The following is a 23,694-nucleotide window of genomic DNA, read 5'->3' on the forward strand; positions in this document are numbered from 1 at the left end:
TGCCTATATTTTTTCTGATGATATTTTTATATGACTGAATATAGGTAAGAGTCAAGACAGAATATCAAAGCCAAAATTCTCATTTCCACTATTGTTGATCACTAGCTGTATCAGATGTGGACACGCATTTAATAAAATTATTTTCTCCCCCATAAAATGGGGATGGAGAGAGTGGTGGTATACTTCACGGCACTGAATAAAAGACAAGTTCATTGGCGTTACCAAAGGCTTCTCTTCCATGTAATGAAAGCACAAGTCAGGCTACTGTGACCAACAGGTAGCCTCCATTTCAACAGCTGCATTAACCAGGGTTAATTAAAAATCTGCTTTCTAAATTAGATAAGAAGAAACTGTACTGTACAGAGCAGAAAAGCTTCTTTTCTGGTTTAGCAACAGTTTGTATGTACAGTTTGCGAATAAACATCGACTCAAGCAGGTGGCTGTGGGAGACCATTCCACTTAAAGAAAGAAAAATATCTTAGTATTTTGAGATTGCTCTAGGAGTCCATTTTGTCTCTTTTCTATTAAAGAAATACTACTTGGCTGATCGTAGTCATCTTTTCTCTCCTGTAGAGAGCTTCTTTCCTCCATATGTGTTCATAACTAGCCCTCCTTGGTTGTCTGCCGGAGAAATGTCACAGCTTTCTGAGGTCAGCCCAGAAGCTGAGAATGTGGATATGTTTTTGTTGACAAATTGTCAGATGAGCGTGACTTGCCCACAGAGGATGGAGAGGGCATCCAAGCTGTAAGGACAGCAAGGCAATCCTCATACAATGATGATTCACTCCTCTGTGCTGAGGCTAAACCCTGGGTAGAAAATGGCCCAACTCCTAAACAACCAGCCTCATGACAGGGAATATGGTGATGTTTTTGAAAATGAACAAAACAAAGTATGGGACTAAAGTAAATGAGTTCATGGCTTGATTTTGCATTTTGAAACTGATCTGAGGATATAATAAAAAAATTAACTCAAAAAATTCCAAGACAGTGTTGAAAAGAACATTGAGGCAAAATACATCAAAGAAAGGTCAATGCGATGCCAAAACAAGTGAGCAATCAGGTAAACTCCACCATCTAACTGATGTGTTCAAATGTCAGATAAACGTTTACTTAGTGCCATGAAAACCTAACCTACTTGACTGGCTCTATCTTTTCACCAGATAGATTTGCCAACTACATAAATTGTGAAGTCATGAGAATAATACATATTCTTCTTTCCCTTAGTGCAAATAAAGAGTAATCTGGATATCATCACCTATAAAGACCAAAGCTAATTTTTTTTCAGTTTGTGTTGTCCTTGTTTTATTCTGGTAGCTGATCCTTCATATAAAGCATGGATTGTGAAAGGAATTTGAATTTATATACAGCTTGGATAACTCATCCATCAACAGAAACTATGGGGCACTTACTACATGCTCAAAGGCTTGTCCTGGGTGGCGTAGATACAAAAGACATTACTGGGTCTTTATCCTCCAGTATCATATACTTTAGTTGGGTGGATAAAACATGCATACATGAAGCAAAGACTAAACCGTATGATCTTATTAACCTTAAGTGTATAACAAAAATTCTAAAGATGGGCAAGACCACTGTTGACTACAATAGGCAGAAAAAGAATCACCCTGGAGATGGAATTTGAGCTACTCCTTGAGGAATTATCTGGAAATAAACAAGTAGAGGAATAGCAGGAAGAATTTCTATGCTGGGAGAAATATATAGACTAGGTGTTCTCAACCTTAACACTATTAACATTGGGGGCTGCATAATTCTTGGTTATGGGGATGGCCGTTGGTTTAAGTTTATTTATTTACTTTTTAGAGGGACGGTGTGTGAGCAGGGGGGAGGGGCAGAAAGAGAGAGAGAGACAGAGAGAGACAGAGAGAGACAGAGAATCCCAAGGAGGCTCTCAACTGTCAGTGCAAAGCCCGATACGGGGCTCGAACTCACGCGGCGAGATCATGACCTGAGCAGAAATCAAGAGTCAGATGCTTAACCGACTGAGCCACCCAGGTGCCCCATGGAGATGGTCCTATGCATTGCTGGGCATTTACAGCAGTTTTCTGGGCCTCTGTCCACTAGAAGCCAGTGGCAAAACCGCACTCTCCAGTGGGGAGAACGAAAAACATCTTTGGACATTGCCAAATGTCTTCTCAGAACAACATCACCCCCAGTTGAGAACCACTGGACTAGATATAAATACCTGGGTTTGGGGAGTTTTTGCTTTCTCCATCGCAGAGTTTATCAGCTTCAGAGTAATCGACATTTTGTGTTGGATAATTCTTCATTGTGGGGGTTACCCTGTACATTCTAGGACATCTAGCAGCATTTCTGACCTCAACCTTCGAGACACCAGTAGCACCTCCCCCTGGTTGTGACAACCCAAAATATCTCCAGACATTGCCACATGCCCCCCTGGGGTGCAAAATCACACCCATTTATGAACCACTGGGATTCTCAGTAGGAATGGACTTGGCTCCCTCAGGTGTAAGCAGAATTGCTTAAACAAAGTACAACGTTCACGTTAGGAAAGAGTGGAATAAGATTGATTAACTAGGGTGGACACATGCTGTGCGAGATCTTGGATACTAGAGCCTGTAATAGGCAGCCTCGGCAGTTCTTAAGCAGATGTGTTGCAAAATGAAATTGGCGTTTTAAATTTAATCTTGCAGAAGCAAAAGGATAAAGTGCCATGGGGAAGAACTGAATACAGGGAGGGGGGCTCCGTCAGCAAGTTATAATAACCAGGTTTAAGTGTTGATGGCCAGGGTTGTAGTGACATCTTTAAAACAGAGAGAAAAGGGTAAACCCAAGGGTGCTTTGCAGAAAGAAATGGTGACCTTTTACAACAGATTGAATACTAGAGATTAAGGCAAGGAAAGAACCAATGGTGAAACTCTGTAAGCCAGTGGGAAGAAAGATTCGAATGAGATGAAAGGGAAGGAGGGGCATTTAATGAGTTTGATTTTGCAAACACTAACTGTAGGCATTTTAGAATTAGCACAGGAACGAGAGGTGAGAGGTCAGGACTGAAAGATGGATTTGGGAGTGTTGGAAAAACAAAACCCTTAAATCTCTGTGGCGCAATACAATGAAAGTTTATTTCTCAAACTATGCTCCACTGTAGAATGGGTGGCCCTGGGTCTCCTAGAGGCCCCAAAGTGGCATATATCACTCCTGCCCACTTTCCACTGGGGATCCTACTGGACTGGCAAATCTTATCTCACTGGTGTCCCAAGAAAAGGAAATGGAATTCATAAGAACTTGGCATGTGGTGGGCCAGATTTGATCCATAGGCCATAATTTGCTGTTCCCTGACATATGGGAATGATGCTTCCTGGCGCAGTGTGAACAGGGTCCTCTAAAGTGTAATTTGGGAAGTATCAATATATACCTTAATTATCCTTGGATCTTCTTCCCCACCTCCCACCAGCACCTATAACAGAGGCTTCCACGTAGTAGGCCCTCAATGTTTATTTTTCTGAATTAAATATGCTTGGAAAGATACCAACTCAGTGAGTCATAATAGCATTTTGAGAACTTAATTACCTTTGAAAACTATTTTTTGCAAGATTGTACTAAAGTAGCTCAGGAAGCAATCATGTAAGCCCAAGAATCATAAAAAGAATGTGACAGGGGAAGATGTGTGCTAACAACATCTAGAGATGAGCAGCCAAAGAGAGAGAATCTGACATCAGAGCTGGGTAAAAGCAACAAAAAGGCATTTCAATCCTCAGAGGTCAGCACCGAGGGACATCACATCATATGTAATAGATGTCTCACAACACCTTCTAAATCTGTGTGAATAATGCATTTATTTAATGCCGGCACTTCAATGTTGGAAAGATGTTCATGATTTGGAGGAGACTCAGAGGCTAACCAAAATGATTAAGAGACTGAAAGGACTCATTTATGAGCAGCTATAAAAGAAGCCAAATACGTGCTTGGCCTGCTGGTGGCCGGAACGAGACGGGAAAAAGGTTTACAAATTACTAAATGCTATAAACACCAGGAAGGGGAGGAATGATGGTCAGCTCTATTGGACTTAGCTCTTGGTACGGACATATCTCAGGCACTGACAAATTCCTCTCATTATTGGGTCTTAAAACATTTACGGGCCTTCTGAATAATATATAACTGGGGAATGCTGTGATTGGTAATGTTCTATTATTACAAGGGAACAGGATTGCTCCAGAAGAGAAAATACAAGAAAAATGACTGCTTATTAAGGGAAGAAACATTCCAGGCATGCTAAGTGTGCTGAGAGAATTAAAATGCACTAACAGTCCACTCCTAGAAATATCCAATACATGCAACTATGGGTAATGTTATACAGCACAAAACTGCTGAAATTTAATACAAAGATGGAAAGATGGCCAGATAATTTCTTCATTCCTTTTGTCATTCAATCATTGATTTCTCCATCCATCCCATGTATCTAATGCTTACTCATTATTTGCCAGGTCCTGTGCTGGTGATACAAAGATTAATAATACACAGAGCCTGTCCAAAAAAAAAGTTTATGGTCCAGTGGTGGGGTCGGAAGTTCATGGAGTGAGAAGGAACAGACAGGCTCAATAGAGGATGATGAGAGAGCAAAGAAAAGTGGCTCCTAACCCAGATGGGAGAAAGTAGGAAGGTTGGGGAGGCTTCCCAGGTAAGCCGGCATCTTAGTCAAGTCCTGAAGGATTCTGAGGAGTCTGTAAATCAGAAAGAATGGGAATAGGCATCCTAGGTGGGAAGGGTTATAGATTCAAATCACTAGAGATGACAAAGCGCTGGACCATTTTGTCACACTGTATGTGGGACTGACCAGTAGTTCAGGTTGACGGAGACAAATAGTGTAAAGCAGGCGGTAACCTTAAAATCATCATTGGAGGGGCGCCTGGGTGGCTCAGTCGGTTAAGTGTCAGACTCTTGATTTTGGCTCAGGTCATGATCTCACAGTTGTGAGACTGAGCCCAGTGTCAGACTGGGGTGTAGCCTGCTTGGGATTCTCTTTCTCCTGCTCCCTCTGCCCCTCCCCCACTAGCATGCACATGTACGCCCTCTCAAAAAAATTATAATAATAATTGGAATATATTAGAATTATGGGTGATTTTTATTTTCCTTGATTTTTCTGTCTCTTCCAAAATTGCTCCGTTAACAAAGTCACACCTTTATGTAGACAGATAATTATAAACATTTATATAGCACTTCTTCTGTGCCAGATACTATTCTAAGCACTTTGCATATATTAAGTGATTTTATCCACATAACTCTGAGATAACTATTATTGTCCCTATTATACCGACGAGGACAGGAGGCAGAAAGAGGTTAAACAATTTGACAAAGTTATAAAGCCTCTGTTTTTACACCGGCTGTGTTGCTACTAACTTTAAGTTAGAAGTCTATTTTCATATCATTTACTTCCATAATCCCACTTTAAAAATTGGTCTGATAAAGAATCAGAGATACAGCCAAATATTTTGGGAGAAGAATGTTCATAGCCTCAAAATTTACCATAGCAAAAAACAGAACTATAAATCACCTATATGTCCTATAATACAGAATGATTAATCATGGTATGAACTATTATGCAAGCACACTTTAGAAGAAAGTTAAATGAACTATCAACAATAGCCAAAGTATGGAAAGAGCCCAAATGTCCATTGATGGATGAATGGATAAAGAGATGTGGTGTGTATATATATATATATATATATATATATATATATATATATATATGTATGTATATGGAGTATTCCTCGGCAATCAAAAAGAATGAAATCTTGCCATTTGCAACTACATGGATGGAACTGGAGGGTATTATGCTAAGTGAAATTAGTCAGTCAGAGAAAGACAAAAATCATAGGACTTCACTCGTATGAGGACTTTAAGAGACAAAACAGATGAACATAAGGTAAGGGAAACAAAAATAATATAAAAACAGGGAAGAGGACAAAACAGAAGAGACTCATAAATATGGAGAACAAACTGAGGGTTACTGGAGAGGGTGTGGGAGGGGGGATCGGCTAAATGGGTAAGGGGCATTAAGGAACCTACTCCTGAAATCATTGTTTCACTATATGCTAACTAATTTGGATGTAAATTTTTAAAAATAAAAAATAAAAGTAAAAAAAAAGAAGAAAGTTAAATGATGTAAGAAATGCTCACTAAAAAGGACAAAGAGAAATGTAAGACACAAACTGCACTGGTATAATCCTAGTAGTGTGTTTGTGTGTGTGTGGAAAGGAAATCCACTAGTCATACTGGGATTCAATTCCAATCTTTTTTCTTTTTTTAAAGTTTATTTCTTTCGAGAGAAACAGAGACTGCAGGAGTGGGGGAGGGGCAGAGAGAGGGAGAGAGAGAGAATCCCACACAGGCTCCATACTGCCAGTGCAGAGCCTGATGCAGGGCTCAAACTCATGAAACCATGAGATCATGACTGGAGCGGAAACCAAGAGTCAGACACTTAACTGACTGAACCACCCAGGCGTACCTCCGATTCCAATCTTAGTTCTTTCCTTTAATTCGCTTTGCGACCGTGGGTAATAATTTAACCTCTCTGTATTCCAGTTTCCTCATCAGAAAATGGGGGTAAGGGGTGCCTGGGTGGCTCAGTTGGTTAAGGTCCGACTTCGGCTCAAGTCATGATCTCACTCACTGCTTGTGAGTTCAAGCCCCGCGTCGGGCTCTGTGCTGACAGCTCAGAGCCTGGATGGAGCCTGCTTTGGATTCTGTGTCTCCCTCTCTCTCTGTCTTTCCCCAGCTCACACTGTGACTCTCTCAAAAGTAAACATAAAAAAAAAAGGAAACGGGGGTAATATAGTTGTTGTAGTGGCTACAAAATTAATACAGGGAAAATGCTTACAATACAGGCTGGTAAACACTCAGTGTCCGTATCAAAAAAATTGGAAACCCTATTTAAAAACTAGAGCTACACATTCAATGGTACACGTTCAGCTAGCAGTTTGATAAGACTTTGTAGTCTGGGGTCTAATAGGTTACAACACCATCTAGTTATCTTTAAAAAATAATTGGAAGTGAGATAAAGGGCACTTTCCATTCCAAGTAAAAACTATTTGCTTTCAGAACCTGCTTTCTCAAATTTTAAAATATACTAAACACCCGACCAACCAATGAAGTGTTTTAAAGTTTCCTTTTTAACCAGATACTGTCCTAAGACTAGAGCCCTGATATTTTATTTGGGTCGAATATTCTTGAATTGTGACAGTTTTAACCATTTAGAAATGTGCTTTCATGTCAGGATCAATCGAGGGATGGAAATTACAAACTGGTTTTTGAAGGGCCCAAAGCCATACATAGCCTATTTCTCATCAAGGTTTTGGAATTACCTTAATTATACTAGTTTTTAAATATTAAGAAAAAAATAGAAGGAAATAAGCAATTTCAAAAGTTTGTTTTTTCTTTTTTTTTCATTAAGCAAATTCTTGTGGTGCTCTTCAGAGCTGGTCTCAGGGATGAGGTGACCGAAGCAGATGGGCTATACTGAGAGCGAAGGAACAAGGGCCTGGGGCCAGGGGCATGTCACTTTCACTGCTTGGCCCAGAATCTGCAAAGTGGAATGGAAAATGCTTAAGCACTCTCTTTAAAACAATTTTTTTTAATGTTTATTTTTGAGAGAGAGAGAGACAGAGACAGAGAAACAGAGACAGTAAGCAAGTAGGGGAAGGGCAGAGAGAGAGGGAAACATAGAATCCAAAGCAGGCTCCAGGCTCTGAGCTGTCAGCACAGTCTGACGTGGGGCTTGAACCCACGAACCGTGAGATCATGACCTGAGCTGAAGTCGGACTTGAGCCACTCAGGCGCCCCTTAAGCACTCTGTTAAGGAAAGGACAGAAAATCCTTGATGAAGGAAAATGAGGTATTCTGCCTCTCACAACATTAGGAACTTGATTTCCCCACAAGTTTTCACGGTGGCCCCCCTCCTCTCTCTCTTTCAGGTCTCCTATGTCAAAGCGATTGACATCTGGATGGCGGTGTGCCTTCTGTTTGTGTTTGCTGCCTTATTGGAATATGCAGCAGTGAACTTTGTCTCCAGGCAACACAAGGAGTTCCTGCGGCTCCGGAGAAGACAGAAGAGGCAGAATAAGGTACAGTTGACCCTTGGCGCAGACAAAGTCAGGTAGAGCTTGAGGTAGTTAGCCAGGCAGTGTCATTCAGAAAATAGAATACATAGTGAGCAAGAAGCTAAGGTTAATTTTTGTCCTGATTTGCCCTACTCTACTGAATTATTGCTCTGGTGAGTCCTTTAAAATGAGGGCAGGGTTGTCACATTTAGCAAATAAAAACACAGGACATGCAGTTAAACCTGAATTTTAGATAAACAAATAGCATTTGGTATATATATGCCCCAAATACTACATCAGAGATACTTGTATTAATAAACTGTTTATCTGCATTTAAGATTTCACTGGGGGCCCTGTGTTTGATCTGGCAACTCTAATTGGAGATGCTCAATTTGACAAAATTGCTTTAAAATCCTGTTGTTTTAAATATTAATAATTTGTGTGTATGTGACTTTGGGGACATAGCTGCCTTGACTTTTTCTTCAATTGCTCTGGTTTCATGTAAATAAGGCCCTGACCCATGTTGGGCACATCTTGATAAATCCAATCAAACTGACCTCATTGTCTCGACTTAAACTTTAACGCATGAACCCAAATTTTACACTTTATCCAGAGGTTTGCGGTTTCAAATATATGGCTCAAAATCATTAGCTCTAGTGGTTCCCAAAGTTGCTGGTACAGTAGAGGTGTAGTAGAGGGACATGAGAATAGCCTGGAGGGGAGGGGGTCTTTCAAAAATCCCAAACCGTGGTCACACCCCATACCAATTAAATCCCAGTCTTGGGATGGGGCACAGGAGTCAGGATTTCTGAAACTCCCCCCAGGTCATTTCAGTGTGTGGAAACGTTGGAGAAGCGTCACTCTGGTTTATAATCTAATTTCATACAGGACACCAGAAGGCTCGTGCTTATTTTGTGTGTCACATTCTGGGAGAGAAACATGCCCCTTGCTATGGAGAATGCTAGTGCCCATATAATCTTCGCTAGAGAACTGAATTTTAACTGGAGTTAAAATTTTACATACAGGAAATGAGAGAGAGTTTTCAAAACCTGTTCCCCTCAGATTTGAGAAATTAAACCTGCTATTAAACCAAAAACGTTTCAGTGTCAATCTTAAGGCTTCCAAATACCCAGATTCAAAGCTAAACATTTGTTGTAACTTAGATGTTGGTCACGTTGAGGAGTTTGTATGTGTACGAGCTCAGAGAATCCTGACCTCATCTACCAAAACCTTTCCTCCACATACTCTGGACTGGTATCTGGCTGGTTGCCCCATTTCTCTTCTTTACCTCTTAGGAATAGTTTGTCCTACCACAGCCCAGGGAAACACACACACATATGCTCTTGCTCTACGTTGTTGAACACCAAGCCTTTCTCAATTTTCTCCTCCTCACCTCCGTGTGGATGATAACCATTTCTTCAACCTCACCTACAGGAGTCTAGCACAAAGTGGCACTTGCACCACCCAGGAAATTACTGGAATGTGAGGATTCAGCCCGTAAACTGTATTCCCAGAATTCCCTGGCTTAGCATAGTAGATGGCCGCTGACAGCATAGTCTCCTAGAGCAGAGATGGAAAATGGGTTTCATCATGCTTCCCAATTCTGAATAATTGGTAGGACCGCCTTGGAACGCCATGTGGAAGATTCTTAGGCTGTATCTGTAGCTTCCCTCATCATCAGAATCATGTGGAACACTTGTTAAAAGTACAAGTTCTTGCACAGATTCCCAAACCTATGAATCACAGTCTGCAAGGGGAGGTCACTACAAATTAGGACTTTTCACAAGAGGCCCAAGTGAGTCGTATTACGAGAAGTCTGCAGAAACCTGGGCAGTACAAGAGCAGGTAGGAGAAAATAAGAGCGATGAAGTAGTAGGAAACGTAGTTGGAGGACTGGGTGATTTCAGATTCATATAGGACTTTGCAGGCCAGTCATAAAGGAATGGATTTTATTCAAACTGACTACAATGCAGGAATTAGTTTCAACATAGCAAATGTCCGTCTATCAAGTGGATAGTCCATGGGGTCAAGAGTAGCAGCTGCAGATCAGTTCAGGAGGCTATTAGGGAAATCTTCCAATCCATGAGCATAGAAGGTCTTCCCATTTCTTTGCGTCATCTTTAATTTCTTTCATCAGCGTTTCACAGTTTTCAGAGTACAGACCTTCCACCTCTTTGGTGAGGTATATTACTCGGTATCTTATTATTTTGGGTGTAGCTGTAATGGGATCATTGGCTTAATTTCTCTTCCTGCCGCTCCATTATTGGTGTATAGGAATGCAACAGATTTCGGTACATGGATTACGTATCCTGCGACTTTACTGAATTCATTTAACACTTCTAACAATTTTTTTGATGGAGTCTTTTGGGGTTTCTATATATAGTATCCTGTCATCTGCAAATAGTGTAAGTTTTACTTCTTCCTTACCCATTGGGATGCCTTTCATTTCTTTTTATTGTCTGAGTGTTGTGGCTAGGACTTCCAGTAGTGTGCTAAATAAAAGTGGTAAGAGTGGACATCCTTGTCTTGCTCCTGAACTTAGGGGGAAAGCTCTCAGTTCTTCCTCATTGAGGATGATGTTTGCTGGGGGTTTTCAGAGATGGCATTTATTATGTTGTAGCATGTTCCCTCTAAAACTACTTTGTTGAGGGTTTTTTTTTATCACGAAATGCAAGTTGTACTTTGTCAAATGCTTTTTCTGCGTCTATTGAAATGATCATATGGGTCTTATCTTTTCTCTTATTGATGTATCATGCTGATTTACTTGCAAATATTGAACCACACTTGCATCCCCAAATTAATTCCCATTTGACTGTGGTGAATGATTTTTTTTTTTAATGGATTCCGTTTGCTAGTATTTTGTTGAGAAGTTTTACATCCATGTTCATCAGGGATATTGGCCTGTAGTTCTCTTTTTTAGTGGTGTCTATCTGCTTTTGGTAACAAGGTAATGCTGGCCTCATAGAGTGAATTTGGAAGTTTTGCTTTCTTTTCTAGTTTTTGGAATATTTGAGAAGAATAGGTATTCAACAATGTAAGAAACAATAGGTGTTTCAAGGCTGTTGAGAAAAAGGAACACTTGTGCGCTGTTGGTGGGACTGCAAACTGGTGCAGCCACTGTGGAAAACAGTATGGAGTTTCCTCAAAAAGTCAAAAATAGGGGCACCTGAGTGGCTCAGTCGGTTGAGCATCTGACTTCAGCTCAGGTCATGATCTCGCGGTTCCTGGGTTCGAGCCCCGCGTCTGGCTCTGGGCTGACAGCTCACAGCCTGGAGCCTGTTTCAGATCCTGTGTCTCCCTCTAGCTCTCTGCCCCTCCCCTGCTCTGGCAGTTTCTCTCTCTCTCTCTCTCTCTCTCTCTCTCTCTGAAAAATAAACAAAAATTAAAAAAGAGAAAGGAAGACAGCAAGATAGTATGGGCACTGCAAAAAGGAGGAAGAAGGACATCTGAAATGGCTGATAGTGGTGGGCATTAAGGGAAGATTCCTTAGAGATGCCAGCTGGCATTGGTTTTCACTGCTTTGTCTTAAAAAAATTGAGAAATCCAAGTTTATGTGTTTTGCCTGGAGATGTTGACTTTGACTATGCATCTCAAAATGGCCATTCAAAATACGAAGCTTAATGAACAAAGTTAAGATTTTAGAGGGAGGTGGGGGACAAAACAGATCATGTTTGGACCTTTGCAGTCAAGGCTCTGATTTTCATTGACAATTAAATTTGGGGCAGGGGAGAGGGAAAGAGGAGACATTTCCAATTATGTATCCCTTAGGAAATGGCATCTTTTTCTCTAAGGCAGCACTTTAAGTCTTTTAAATCTAAACCATGGTAAGAAAAAAGTGGTAATAAGAGCTACCACTGATTGAGGGCTTACTATATACCAGGCACTGTTTTAGGCACTTTTCCATATAGTAATTGATTTAATCCCCACAACAGCTAGGGGACTGGTCTGCTCATACAGCCCAGCTTACGGTGCAAAGTCCTGGTTTTGCCTGGTTTCCTGATAGTAACTTAGCATTTGTTATGGATTATTCATTTTAAACAATTTATTAATAGTTGCATTAAAATAAATTGAAATGGGTTTGGTTGACTTCCACTTTATACAGCCGGTTTCTGTCATGGTGTAATCTTCTGGGGGGGGCGGGGGAGGGCAATATACGTGTTCAGTGGACAAGTTCTCACTTTAACATGTAGTAAAATCTTAAAAATAGCCATCACTATTCCTGGCTTCTGTTTTTGACCCTTACCAGAAGCAATGTCATATCACTTTCTTTCCAGGATAGCTCAAAGGGAGCTTGCTGTTATCAAAATGAAGTGCCTGGGACACAAGAGACTGGAGATAAAGGGTTCTTTCTTTTGGCCTCTGTCAGTACTGGGACACTGCCATCCTGCTGGCCACTTGGGGTGTCAGCCTTGGTCCGTAACATGGCACAAAAAATCCGTGACACTAGTAGGCCACCGCTTGGTGGGAATACACGGTTTGATGGACAAAAAACAAAAAAGACGCGGAGCAGTCTTGCTGTTGGGCTTCTGAATATACACAATTGAACGCTTAGGTCATTTTTTGCAGGATAACTTTATTGTTTGATAATGCATTTTTGTTTTGTAATACTTCACGTTACAGGCTGAATTGTTTGTTAGTGCTATCTTCCACTCTCCAAATTGTCCTTGTTTGGATAAATTACATGGTCATGCTGTCAAAGATGAAGGCAGTATTCTTATCTTCATCTTACAGATGAGAAAACTAAAGCAAAGGGAGTTTCGGGAAAATGCCCAAAGCTACACACACAGGCAGTCCGGCTCCAGAGTCCCTGACCTCAACCGCTGTTGCCGAATTCACATTTTATATCTTACATTATGATCCAGCATCTTTGAGACACACACATACTTGAAACAAACAACTCTAATGCACTCTAATAGTCTATTCTGCTTTAAAAAAATTTGTTTAATGTTTATTTTTGAGAGAGACAGAACGTGAGTAGGAGGGGCAGAGAGAGAAGGAGACACGGAACCTGAAGGAGGCTCCGAGCTGTCAGCACAGAGCCTGACGCAGGGCTCAAACTCACAGACCGTGAGATCATGACCAGAGCCAAAGTTGGATGCTTAACCGGCTGAGCCACCCAGGCGCCCCTGTCCTGTTTTTGAAATGCAGACGTGGTTAGGGTAAGGCGAGTGGGGTGAGCACACCAGTGTAGGGTCAGATCCTGTTATTTAAAATGTTGATGTATTGTTCACCTTGGATTTTTTGCATTAACAATGAATTTTTTTTAATACTGCATGAAAATATTGATTGGGAGAACTGAGGTTCTGGCACACCTTACATTTTGCACCTGAGGCCTTACCTTGCCCTAGTTCTGGACCAGGTAGTCCTGAACTACTCAATTTTCACAGACCCTAATAGGTTGTGGCCTGAGTTAAAACAAAAACACCATTTTTAAATGTTCAATATTCCCAATGAAAAAAGTCAGCTCTTTAATTTCCCAGTGGGTACCCTACCTCTCCAACATAATACAGGTTATTTAGAACATATAAGAAAAACAAGAGTGAATCACTTTCCAAAGTGACATTAGCATTAAGATTTATTCCAGGAACGTATGTATTGAGAGAACCATGAGATGACATTTACTCGCATGGGAAGAATACCTGGTGTTTACTAAATGATCCAGTTTTAAAATGGGGTCACTTTCAAGGAGGAGCCAGGTACTTTGTGACTAGGTGTGTTTGCTTAGATTATCTTTTCTCCATCTTGAAAAGCAGTCAATTTTATCAAAGCAGAGTTTCCTGGAAACAATCGAGCCCAGATCGTCAAGGGACACAACTTGCAAATCCTTATGCTGGGGCCACCCCGGGTCTATTAGAAGCTGACGCCCCAGGTCTACCGGCTAAAATCCTATCGTTATGTTACCTCCTGAGCTCCAGTAAGTTTTCATGACATGTGATGTTTCTAACAACTTCCCCACAAGAACTTTAAAGCCTCACCTGACTTTTTCCCTTCCACCTCTCTTTCTTTTTCATATCTGGCCACACCACGCCTGACTTTTGGCATCAGGCCTGATTTCAGTTATTTCCAGTTGCCCACAGAGCCCTGATTTATTTTATTATACTTTCAGAGACCAAACAGAAATGGTGGCTGCTTGAGAACATCGGTATGGTTTTTAGGCCACCTAATAAGCGGCCTTTGTTTTTAAAGTTTTTATTTTAATTCCAGTTAGCCAACATAGAATTATATTAGTTTCAGGTGTACAATATAGTGATTCAACACTTCCATAATACACCCGGTGCTCATCATGATAAGCTGCCTTTTAAAAGGAATGTTAACACACTATTTAGACTTCAACCTCCCAGGAAGAAAATATGGGGCTTCAACCTGATTAGACAACAGGGTGAAATGTGAGGGCCTGATCAAAAGGTCTCAGATGACAGTAAGTTGGCAAAGTAAAAATTCAGTACTCATTTTGTTGTGATTCTCTCCCTCCTCCTTATCTATCCTTTAACTCTTAGCTACACTGCTAATTCCTCAAAAGATCATGTCCTGATCCTATAGGGCTGATATCATCCCACTATTCCAAGTACATATAGTACCCAATTTGTTCCTTTTCATAACAGGTGTCACTTTCTACCCACTGTTGTCCATGTTTTATAGAAGATTGGAAAGATATTGGGAGATATTACTTATGACACCTTACCTAGAAATACCTGAATCTTGCTCTCAACCAATCATCTTCTCCTTGACTTACTGAGTGGAAATAAACCTACAAGGGCAATAAACTATTTTTATCCGGGCTTTGGCCTCAAATCTGAATGCAATGCCCCCAGGAGGGAAACAATGTAGCTGAAGCCCTTGTCCCTTCACTCAGTAGGTCCAGAAACCCTGCACTATTTCCTCCCCACTGTTCCAAAGGCCTGAGATTTTCCCATTCCAATGGGACACGAGGCCCCCAATGGTGAAGGCCAGAAGACAAGGACCCAGAGCAAATGGTCACCTTGGAGTGGCTTATCTAAAACCCATGGGGTCTTCAAATGGCCACGGTGACACTCTTCCTCATTAGGGGTAAAAATCTCCTTCCTCTCCTCCTGGAGACATCCCTTCAAACACTTAAGGATGGTGAGTTGGCAGGTCTTCTCAAATCTTCTGAGCTAAACAGACCTAGTCCTTCCTGTAATGTGGCTTAAAGCCCCTCAGCACACTGATCACCCTTTTCTGGTTTGCTAGTGAGCACCTTGAAGTAGGAGTCACAGAATCTGAAAGAGAGCCAGGGCGGGACCAGCACGTAACACAAAGGAGCAGTAATGTCCCCTCTTTAGCTGCAGTTTTCAATAGAGTATTAAATTACAATAGTGCTTTTAAGTAGTCTATTCTATTACTGGCTCAGTTTGACCTAATGCTAATGCTTCTTAATTTCCCAAGTCTTTTTTTCCCCTATTGTTAATATGAATAGCTATCAAGTTATCTCCCCTTAAGTGCTTGCCTTTTTCTTTTTTTTAAATTTTTTTTAAGTGTATTTACTTTTGAGAAAGGGAGAGACAGAGTGCAAGCAGGGGAGGAGCAGAGAGAGAAGGAGACACAGAATCCGAAGCAGGCGCCAGGCTCTAAGCTGTCAGCACACAGCCTGATACGGGGCTCGAACCCACCAACCGCAAGATCATGACCTGAGCCGAAGTCGGACACTTAACCGACTGACTGAGCCACCCAAGCGCCCCTTGACTTTTTTTTCTAATGTAAACAAACAACTTCAGATTTATTGCTATAAATTTCACTTCATTGAATTTGGCCCATTTTCTAGATGATATTAATCTTTTTGATACTGATTTAATCATCTGGAAAATTAGCTACCACTTTTAGCTTTGTAACATTGACAAGTAGTGTCAACACTCTTCAGCCAAAGGCCACAAGAAAGAAGGCTGTAGTTAAACAAGGTGGGTTTACTCTGCAGTGAGGGAACACACACACCAGGGGAAGCAGGGGGTGAGGGGTCCTCTGTAAATGGGGCGATTTGGGAGGAAAGTCTAAGGGAGTAGGGATTTGCTCTAGATTGGATACTGTCAGAAAACAGGGGAAATTCTATAATTCAGTGGGGATATCAATAACTTCTACCTGTAGAAGGGCAGACTCATGTGAGGATAAAACTGGTAAAGACACAGCAGTCACTCACTTCAACCAAGAGCGGGACGATTAGTATTTTGTGGGGAGCATAGGGGCCTTGTTTTTGTTTGTGCTTAGACCAAGTGAGGAAGTGGTCTTGTTTTGTCTGATTTTGTCATGGTCACAGAGTAGCCTCGTCCGAGGTGGGTATCCTAGGAGATGGATTCAAGTTTTGGAGTTGCGGATTTCACCTCCTAAGATGGCCTCAGCTGCCAACACTCAAATGGAGGCACTGTAATTTACCAGTCCTGTGACCTTGGCAGGTTACTTAAACACAAAAACTTCTCTGTGGCTCAGTTTTCTCATCTGTAAAATAGAGTTAATAGTGTTCACCTCATAGGACTGTGGTGAGAATAAAGGGGGTTCCCGCGAGTAAAGCTCATAAAATAAAAACGCTGGCATGTGGTAAATTCTATGTTTAGTGATCATTCTGATAGCCACTTTCTCCACCACGACGTACCAGACTCTGGGTCATAAAGTTTTTGTTCAATTTACTGGGGAACATGTTCTACAGATCAAAATCCAGCATCTTCAAGTAGCCACAATAGGCTGCCTACATTTTCCGTCCCCCATTTTCATCCCTCTTGTCTTTCTTCCACAACGGAAAGTTCGATTGTACAGCAGATGTGATCTCCGTACAGCTATTTTTATAATCAGAGTATTGAAATAATGAGTTAGTGCTTCTTCTAACAAGAGAAGTGGAAAGAATTAGGAGCAAGCTGAATTCTTCCATTTTATCTCAAACTGATACAGGTTGTAGCTAAACTCCCTCCTAAGTGCAAGGGCACTTTTTCCAAAGGTAGAGAACCCATTAAGAACCTTCTAACCAGGGTGCCTGGGTGGTTAAGTTGATTAAGCATCCAACTCTTGATTTCGGCTCAGGTCATGATCTCAGGTAATGATCTCCTGGTAAGTGAGTTTCTTCTGAGCAACCCCCCCCACCTCAAAATAAACTTAAAAAAAAAAAAAACCTTCTAACCCAGTAAGAATGTAAATGGGAGTTTGAAAGGCCACTATTGAAATGCAGATGTTTATACCACTAAACCTAATCAAATACACAAATCTAAGCAAATGAGTCCGCTGACCTATATAAGTAGAATAGGATCCACCTTTGAGAATCTTGCTCAAGGTCTGTCATCTTTTTCTCTTCCCCTCCAAAGGCTGAGTAGTGGTTCTCAGCCTGAGCAATTTTGCCCCCCAAGGGGCAGTAGAGGCCAGGATGCTGTTAAACATCCTTACAGTGTACAAGATAGCCCCCCCCACCACCAGAAAATGAAAAATTATCTAGCCCCGAATGTTGATAGTGCCATGGTAGAGGAAACCCTGGTTTAGAACATTGCTAAGACTGGTTTCTTATCGAGAAGTATATCCTAATTTTTTGTTTCTTATTTGCAAGGGAGACACGGTTTACATACATCTGCCCACTCAGTCAGGGGAGTACTTTCGGTTCTGCTAACCTCAGAGTCCATTCCTCCATGGTTCGTATGTAGGCAGGGCTCACTGGGCGATGGCCAATGCTTTCCCCTACATTAAAAAAAGGCAAATTCTATCCAGCAGCCTACCATTGAAATTTTGATTTATTCAAATACCCCACAGAGTATGAAAGAAAACACCATCTGATTGGCTACATTAAAACATAAATCACATGGATCCACACAGCCTATGATGCTACGCATGGCTTCATACAGGAAGTGAGACAGGGCCCTTATCTGGGAAATATTAGGTTCACACCCTGAATATCCAAATTCTGGGCGATGAAGATGCTTGCATGTGGGCAGGAAAAAATTAAGTTCTTTATCACACCTATTTAGAGAATGCTCAGTGGTGTGAACAGTCACGATGAAAGCTTATTTTTGAGATTACCGGACCAACAGGCACACACAATGATGTTGAGTGTTAGGTGGCGCAGTTGGTGTTAAAGAGACCAACAATTTCAACCATTCTAGAAAGAATCTACGAGGAACTCGTAAACTGGCTCAGTTACTAAAACCGTGAGTAGGCATAAAAGAATCCTCACCACTTGGACCAGCGATAGGCACAGGGATTGAGACCAACCAGTAACCAACACACTCGCCCGCCTGCAGACGGGACCGAGTAGTTTGCAGCCTGCCGCTGGAGTATGGGCTACCTGCTGATCTGCTCTAGATCAGTCCCGCTTGAACTCTGGTTTGCATGAGGATCCCCTGCCGGCCTAGGTAAAACAGAGGCTCCTGGAAGCCAGCCCCAAGCTGGACTGAGCCGGTCAGAGCTTGGGACATTTCTAACACGGCGTTCAGTAATGAAGATGCTGGGATCACTTCACACCCTTGTTACTAGTGTGTCCATAGTCATGTCAAAGACACTAACCCCAGTGATTCCCTGTTGAAAAACTAGCCCTTAAAAGATTGACAGGAAATATTTCATGAAGACATTTTGGCCTGGAAATCCCTACAGGTCTCCCTTTTCCTTGTCCTTGAGAAGGAAACTCCAGGGTCTTAGCTTTTAGCTTTTTTTCTTTTTCTTTCAAGAATACAGGGGAGCAGTACATGTGCTCTTTTGTCCTTTAACATTTGCCCCGATATTGTGCCACGTGTTTGTACAAGGTGTTTAAAGAGGATTTTGTAGATCATTAATTAAGGTAACAACTGCTTCCTTAGCAAGCAGGATGTTGAAGAGGTTGTAACTGCTTCCCCAGGGAGCTAGAACGCGCGTTCGTTCTTTGTCTTAAAGGTTGAGGAGTTTAGATGAAGCTTTAACAGGCCTGTGTGGATTCGGAGTTCGGACTTAATTGTGAAAGCCAGCAAGAATAAATAAATGTCACGGTAGTTTGCAATTCCCATACACCACCAGGCTAGAGAGCTGGTACTTGTCAGGGACACAGAGGCCTGAAATGTTTTTGAGGTGTTTTTCTTCCAAGCTTGTTCCATTTTGCTAGGTATTATGACAGACTTATTTTAAGGCTTGCAATATGGAATTCTCCTTCGCAAGATGCAAAAAGTGATGTGCAGAAGCAGCCTTACAAATGAAATGCCTATCTTTTTAGTATCTCCAATTCTTTTTTTTCCATCTCAGACTATTTACCGTTATCTCCATTTTCTTTACGTTCCTTCCTACTATGTCCTGTTTCTCTGTCTTGGATTTTCTTCGTCATTTTCTTTCCCTCACGCTCAACGTCATCTCTTCAGACTATCTCATTTTATTCATTCATTCACTCACTCGGTGTAAACGTGTCACACGCCTACTACAAGCCATCCACAGAGTCCAGCAGATTCTGCCCTGGGGATGCTCACAGCCCAGGGAGAGCTAGACTAATAAGCAGACACACCTTCCGTGTACATATGACAAGTATTGTGATAGAGGCCAGAGGACTGCTATGGGAACACACTGGGGGTGGCCCTGTGGTAAACACTGTCAGTGCTCCACCCATTTTTCCCATGGCACTCCTGCTTTCTATATACAATGATGGCTTCCTACTATAAGCTCCACTCTATCATGGCGTGGAGAAGACGGGTCTTTGGCCCCAGAAGCATGCTCAACTTCTGCAGGGCATGCTGGAAATACTGAGACCTTACTCCAGGAACAACTCTCTGCCAACAACAGTTGGGGGCTGGAGATAAATATCCCACCTTCCTTGTCCCTCTGAGGTAAGTTCTATACTGGCTCCCAGTGGGATTGAGCCCATCACCCACACTCTAACCTGATTACCAATGCCCCTTAAATTGATATGGTTTCTCTCCCTGCCTCACTTTCCCACTCCCTACTGGTGCCTCTTGAAATCACCTCCCAAATATACTACATGCACTCAAATCCTGGTCTCAGGGCCTTCTAGAAAAAGCCAGCTAAGACAAGCACCAAACCAACGCCTGTGCTCCCTCAGAGATAAGTAACAAGACAAGAGCCTGGAGAGCTGAGCAGGTCCTAGGCAAGGAAAGACTCTGCACCATGCTAAGAAGGCTGGGCTTCCTCCTCAAGGCAATGGGGAGGCAAAAATACGGCTCCTGTGAAGGTCCAAGAGGGGGTAGCAACGGCTATATAACATAAAAAGGAGATGAGTAAGAATGAAAGGACACTTTATATATAAATGAAAATGTGACCAATACAGGAGTTACCACTTTTTTTTTTTTGCAATAAAAGTTACCTCAGGTCTGTAAACATCAATTATACTTTATATTTCTAGAATCATCAAACTTAGCTGCAGCTCCAGTTTTGCAGATGGACCCTTTTGAGAGATTTGCTACACAAAATTTTAAAAGGGAATTCAATGTTAAAATGAGAAGAAAAACTTGTATCGACTAGTCTCCTTTTTTTTTGTTTTCTTTTTGAGAGAGAGAGGAGGAGGGAGGGAGCACGCATATGTGAAGAGGAGGGGCAGAGGGAAAGAGACAATCCCAAGCAGGCTCCATGCCCAGAGAGGAGCCCAAATGGGGGCTCAGTCTCACAACTGTGAGATCATGATGTGAGCTGAAATCAAGAGTCAGATGCTTAGCCAACCAAGCCACCCAGGTGCCCCAACTAGTCTCCCTTTTGCCTTGTCTGTGTTTTGTTGGCTAGGATGGACAGACCCGCAGACAAATGGTTTCAATACAGAATGCTATGTGCTACAGGCAAGGTTCAAGTGCAAGATTCGGTGAGGACCAAGGATACAGCAGGTCCTCCACTTCGTAGTACCTGGGAAGTGACCGCTCGTTTGGGTCCTGATGTAGGAGTAGGAGTTGGACAGGCGAAAAGGGGCTAAAGAGGATGTTCCAGCTGAGGGAACAGTTATGCGAAGGTCATCATAAAGAAGACGGACCCCCAGACATGGGGCCTGTGAGAGAGGAAGACTTCAGCTGCTCCGGACGTGGCAACACCACCATCTGTTTTACAGATGCAGTAATCAGATTGGGCTGTAGAAATCGCACTCCCCATAAAAGCATCAGATCGGAACGAGGCACAAGATCAGGAAAATATTTACTTTGGCATTTCTATTTAAACATGCTTTTAACTGTATAATTAGTCCACACCTACCTGAAAGCCCCTCCCTAGATGCATAGATTATGAATACACAGGAGTTAATCCTTTTGTAATTTTGCTGGAATTACTTTTCCAAATCTAGGATACATACTATAACCTTAGCAAAGCTCTCCTTCAACAAGTATAAATATGGAAAGGTCTTTGTGGTTTGAATTATTTGCATTAAGAAATGCTTCTCGTTGTTGCTGTCTTATCACCACAAACTTAGTGGCTTAAACCAAGACAAACTTAGGATCTACAATTCCGGAGGTCACAAGTCCAGTATGGGCCTCACTGGGCAAAAGCAGAAGGTATTGGCAAAGCTGCATTGCTTCTGGAGGCTTGTGGGGGGTTTTGCGATCTGGAAGGCGATCAAGGAAAAAGACATGGCCGCGCGAGGAAGTACCACACGACAAGGTGTATGGGCTGAGCTCGGCGGGGTGGCATCGGAGCAGGGGAAAGTCACTTACCGCATGAGATGGTCCGGTGGCTTATAGCAAGGAGCTGTCACCCAGAAGGGAAGAGGGCAAAGGGACTCCCAAGGGAGAGATGGCTTATCAGTATAGGTGATGTCATTCAGCAGCGCTCGGAAGTGTCCTTGTCAGAGAGCTTCAAAAGGCAGCGGCAGCTGAGGGTCTTAAAATCACAAGGCTCTATGTTATCACTGGTCAGCAGACGCTGAACATGGTTTCATGAGTTATGCAAAGCAGGCAGGCTTTAGGTGGCTAAAAATCTGCTTGTTTGGGCCACTTTAAAGGGTTGCCTGGGTGGCTCAGTCAGTTAAGCATCCAACTTCGGCTCAGGTCATGATCCCACGTACGGCAGGTTTGAGCCCCGCGTCGGGCTCTGTACCGTCAGCTCAGAGCCTGAAGTCTGCTTCAGATTCTGTGTGTCCCTCTCTCTCTGCCCCTCCCCAGCTCATGCTCTGTCTCTCTCTCTCTCTCAAAAATAAATATTAAAAAAATTTTTTTAAGTTATTCAATGTGTAACATGTGAGATGTCAGCAGGCTTTTGAGCTAACAGGTCCCAGCTCGCAGTGAAGAAATAAACAACCCAGGGGCCGATACATCGTGGCCCACTTTGTCTCAATTATATAACACAGTTCTAGGGAAGAATCAGATTCTTGCCTTTTCCAACTTCTAAAGGCCACCCACGTTCCTTGACTTACAACCCCCTTTCTTCAAAGCTAACAATGTTGTCTCTTTCTAACCTTTCCTCCACACTCCCATCTCCCTCTGACCACAGCTGAGAAAGGTCCGCCACTTTTAAGAGCCATGTGATTAGATTAAGTTCACCTGGATAACCTAAGGCTTTCCCTCCATGTCTAATGCCTTCACTTAATCACACCTGCAAGCTCCCTCTGTCCTCTAAAGTAACATATTTCCAGTTCCAGGGATGGGGACACAGACATCTTTGGTAGCCATCATTCTGACCACCACACAGAGCAATGGTTTCCCAGGACTGTCTGAGCGTGTCCGCAGGCCACTCTGGTATATTCCATCCATGCTCGAGGCAGTTTGGAAGTGCCAGGAGGTGAATGCCCCAGGAGTGGCGCTGAACCAGTGAGAGCTGGGGCTTGGTGGCTCAATACCGAGCCTCCTCACTCCTTGGTAGGTTCAAGTCTGAGTCACTCAGAGGTTTGAACTCATTTGCCAACAGTAATGCGCTGAAGATTCACTCGGCCTTCCTTGGCTTTCCTCGTTTCTGTGTCCCGCTTCCCTCCTCCCTCACCTCACTTCGGGTGCCACCTCGCAAATAAACTGCTTGCCCACAAATCCTTGTGTCAGTGTTGTATTGGATATTGGAGGCCACAAAAGCAAAGTACGGTGCAGTGCCTTTTGGGCCAGGAGCCCGGCGACAATTACAGTCTCCTTTAACTGCACCCTCTGCCTCCTCACCAAATGCCAAACAGACCCTAGAATACATTTTGTGCCCAAGGTGTGGAAACAGAGGGCTAGGGATCTAGAAGGAGCAGCGAATGGCATCCCTGAAACCAGAAGAGTAGTTTCTCCAAATTACAGAAAAACAGTTGCATTGCATCTGTCGTCCTTGGCAGTTGGCATTGAGATAATATTTGGTGCTACTGGGTTTTCCAAGTAACCTGACAGGTGTCATAATACAATTCTCTCTCTTTGTGTCCCCGAAATGAAGCCTGTGCCTTCAGCTCTACTGTTATCTCACAAAGGCTGTGATGGCAGGGATCCTCGTATCCAGCTCTTAGTCGCTGTGAAATCCTCCTTGGGGATGCAAGCCAAAGGTACCTCGCCATCACTGGGCTCTTGTAAGGAGATCAAACAGAACGAGAGAGAAGTCTGGTGCTTCCCTAATCACAGTTTTGTCTTCCATCAATTATTATTCTTATTTGTAACAAGCTCATTTGGGGACAAAACACCGAAGCTGGAGTTCTTTCCCACCTGACTGAAGAATGATCAGAAGCAGGTGTGGCCATTTAGAAAACAAATGCTCCGGCCTCTGTGCAGAAGCGGGCATACGGAAATCGGTCTCGTTTTCG

The 23,694-nt window shown here is 42.5% G+C and overlaps 1 protein-coding gene across 2 annotated transcripts in view; it reads left to right on the top strand.

Annotated features, from left to right (window-relative positions):
• GLRA2 (glycine receptor alpha 2) overlaps positions 1-23,694 on the top strand; it is a 183,464-nt gene that overhangs the window by 139,774 nt on the left and 19,996 nt on the right. For both annotated transcript variants that reach the window (XM_049643470.1, XM_049643469.1), the window contains exon 8: positions 7,947-8,096. In XM_049643470.1, the coding sequence (XP_049499427.1) occupies positions 7,947-8,096 (150 nt within the window). The remainder of the gene's footprint in view (positions 1-7,946; positions 8,097-23,694) is intronic.

Source organism: Panthera uncia, chromosome X (assembly GCF_023721935.1).
Source record: "Panthera uncia isolate 11264 chromosome X, Puncia_PCG_1.0, whole genome shotgun sequence".
Taxonomy (NCBI): Eukaryota; Metazoa; Chordata; class Mammalia; order Carnivora; family Felidae; genus Panthera; species Panthera uncia.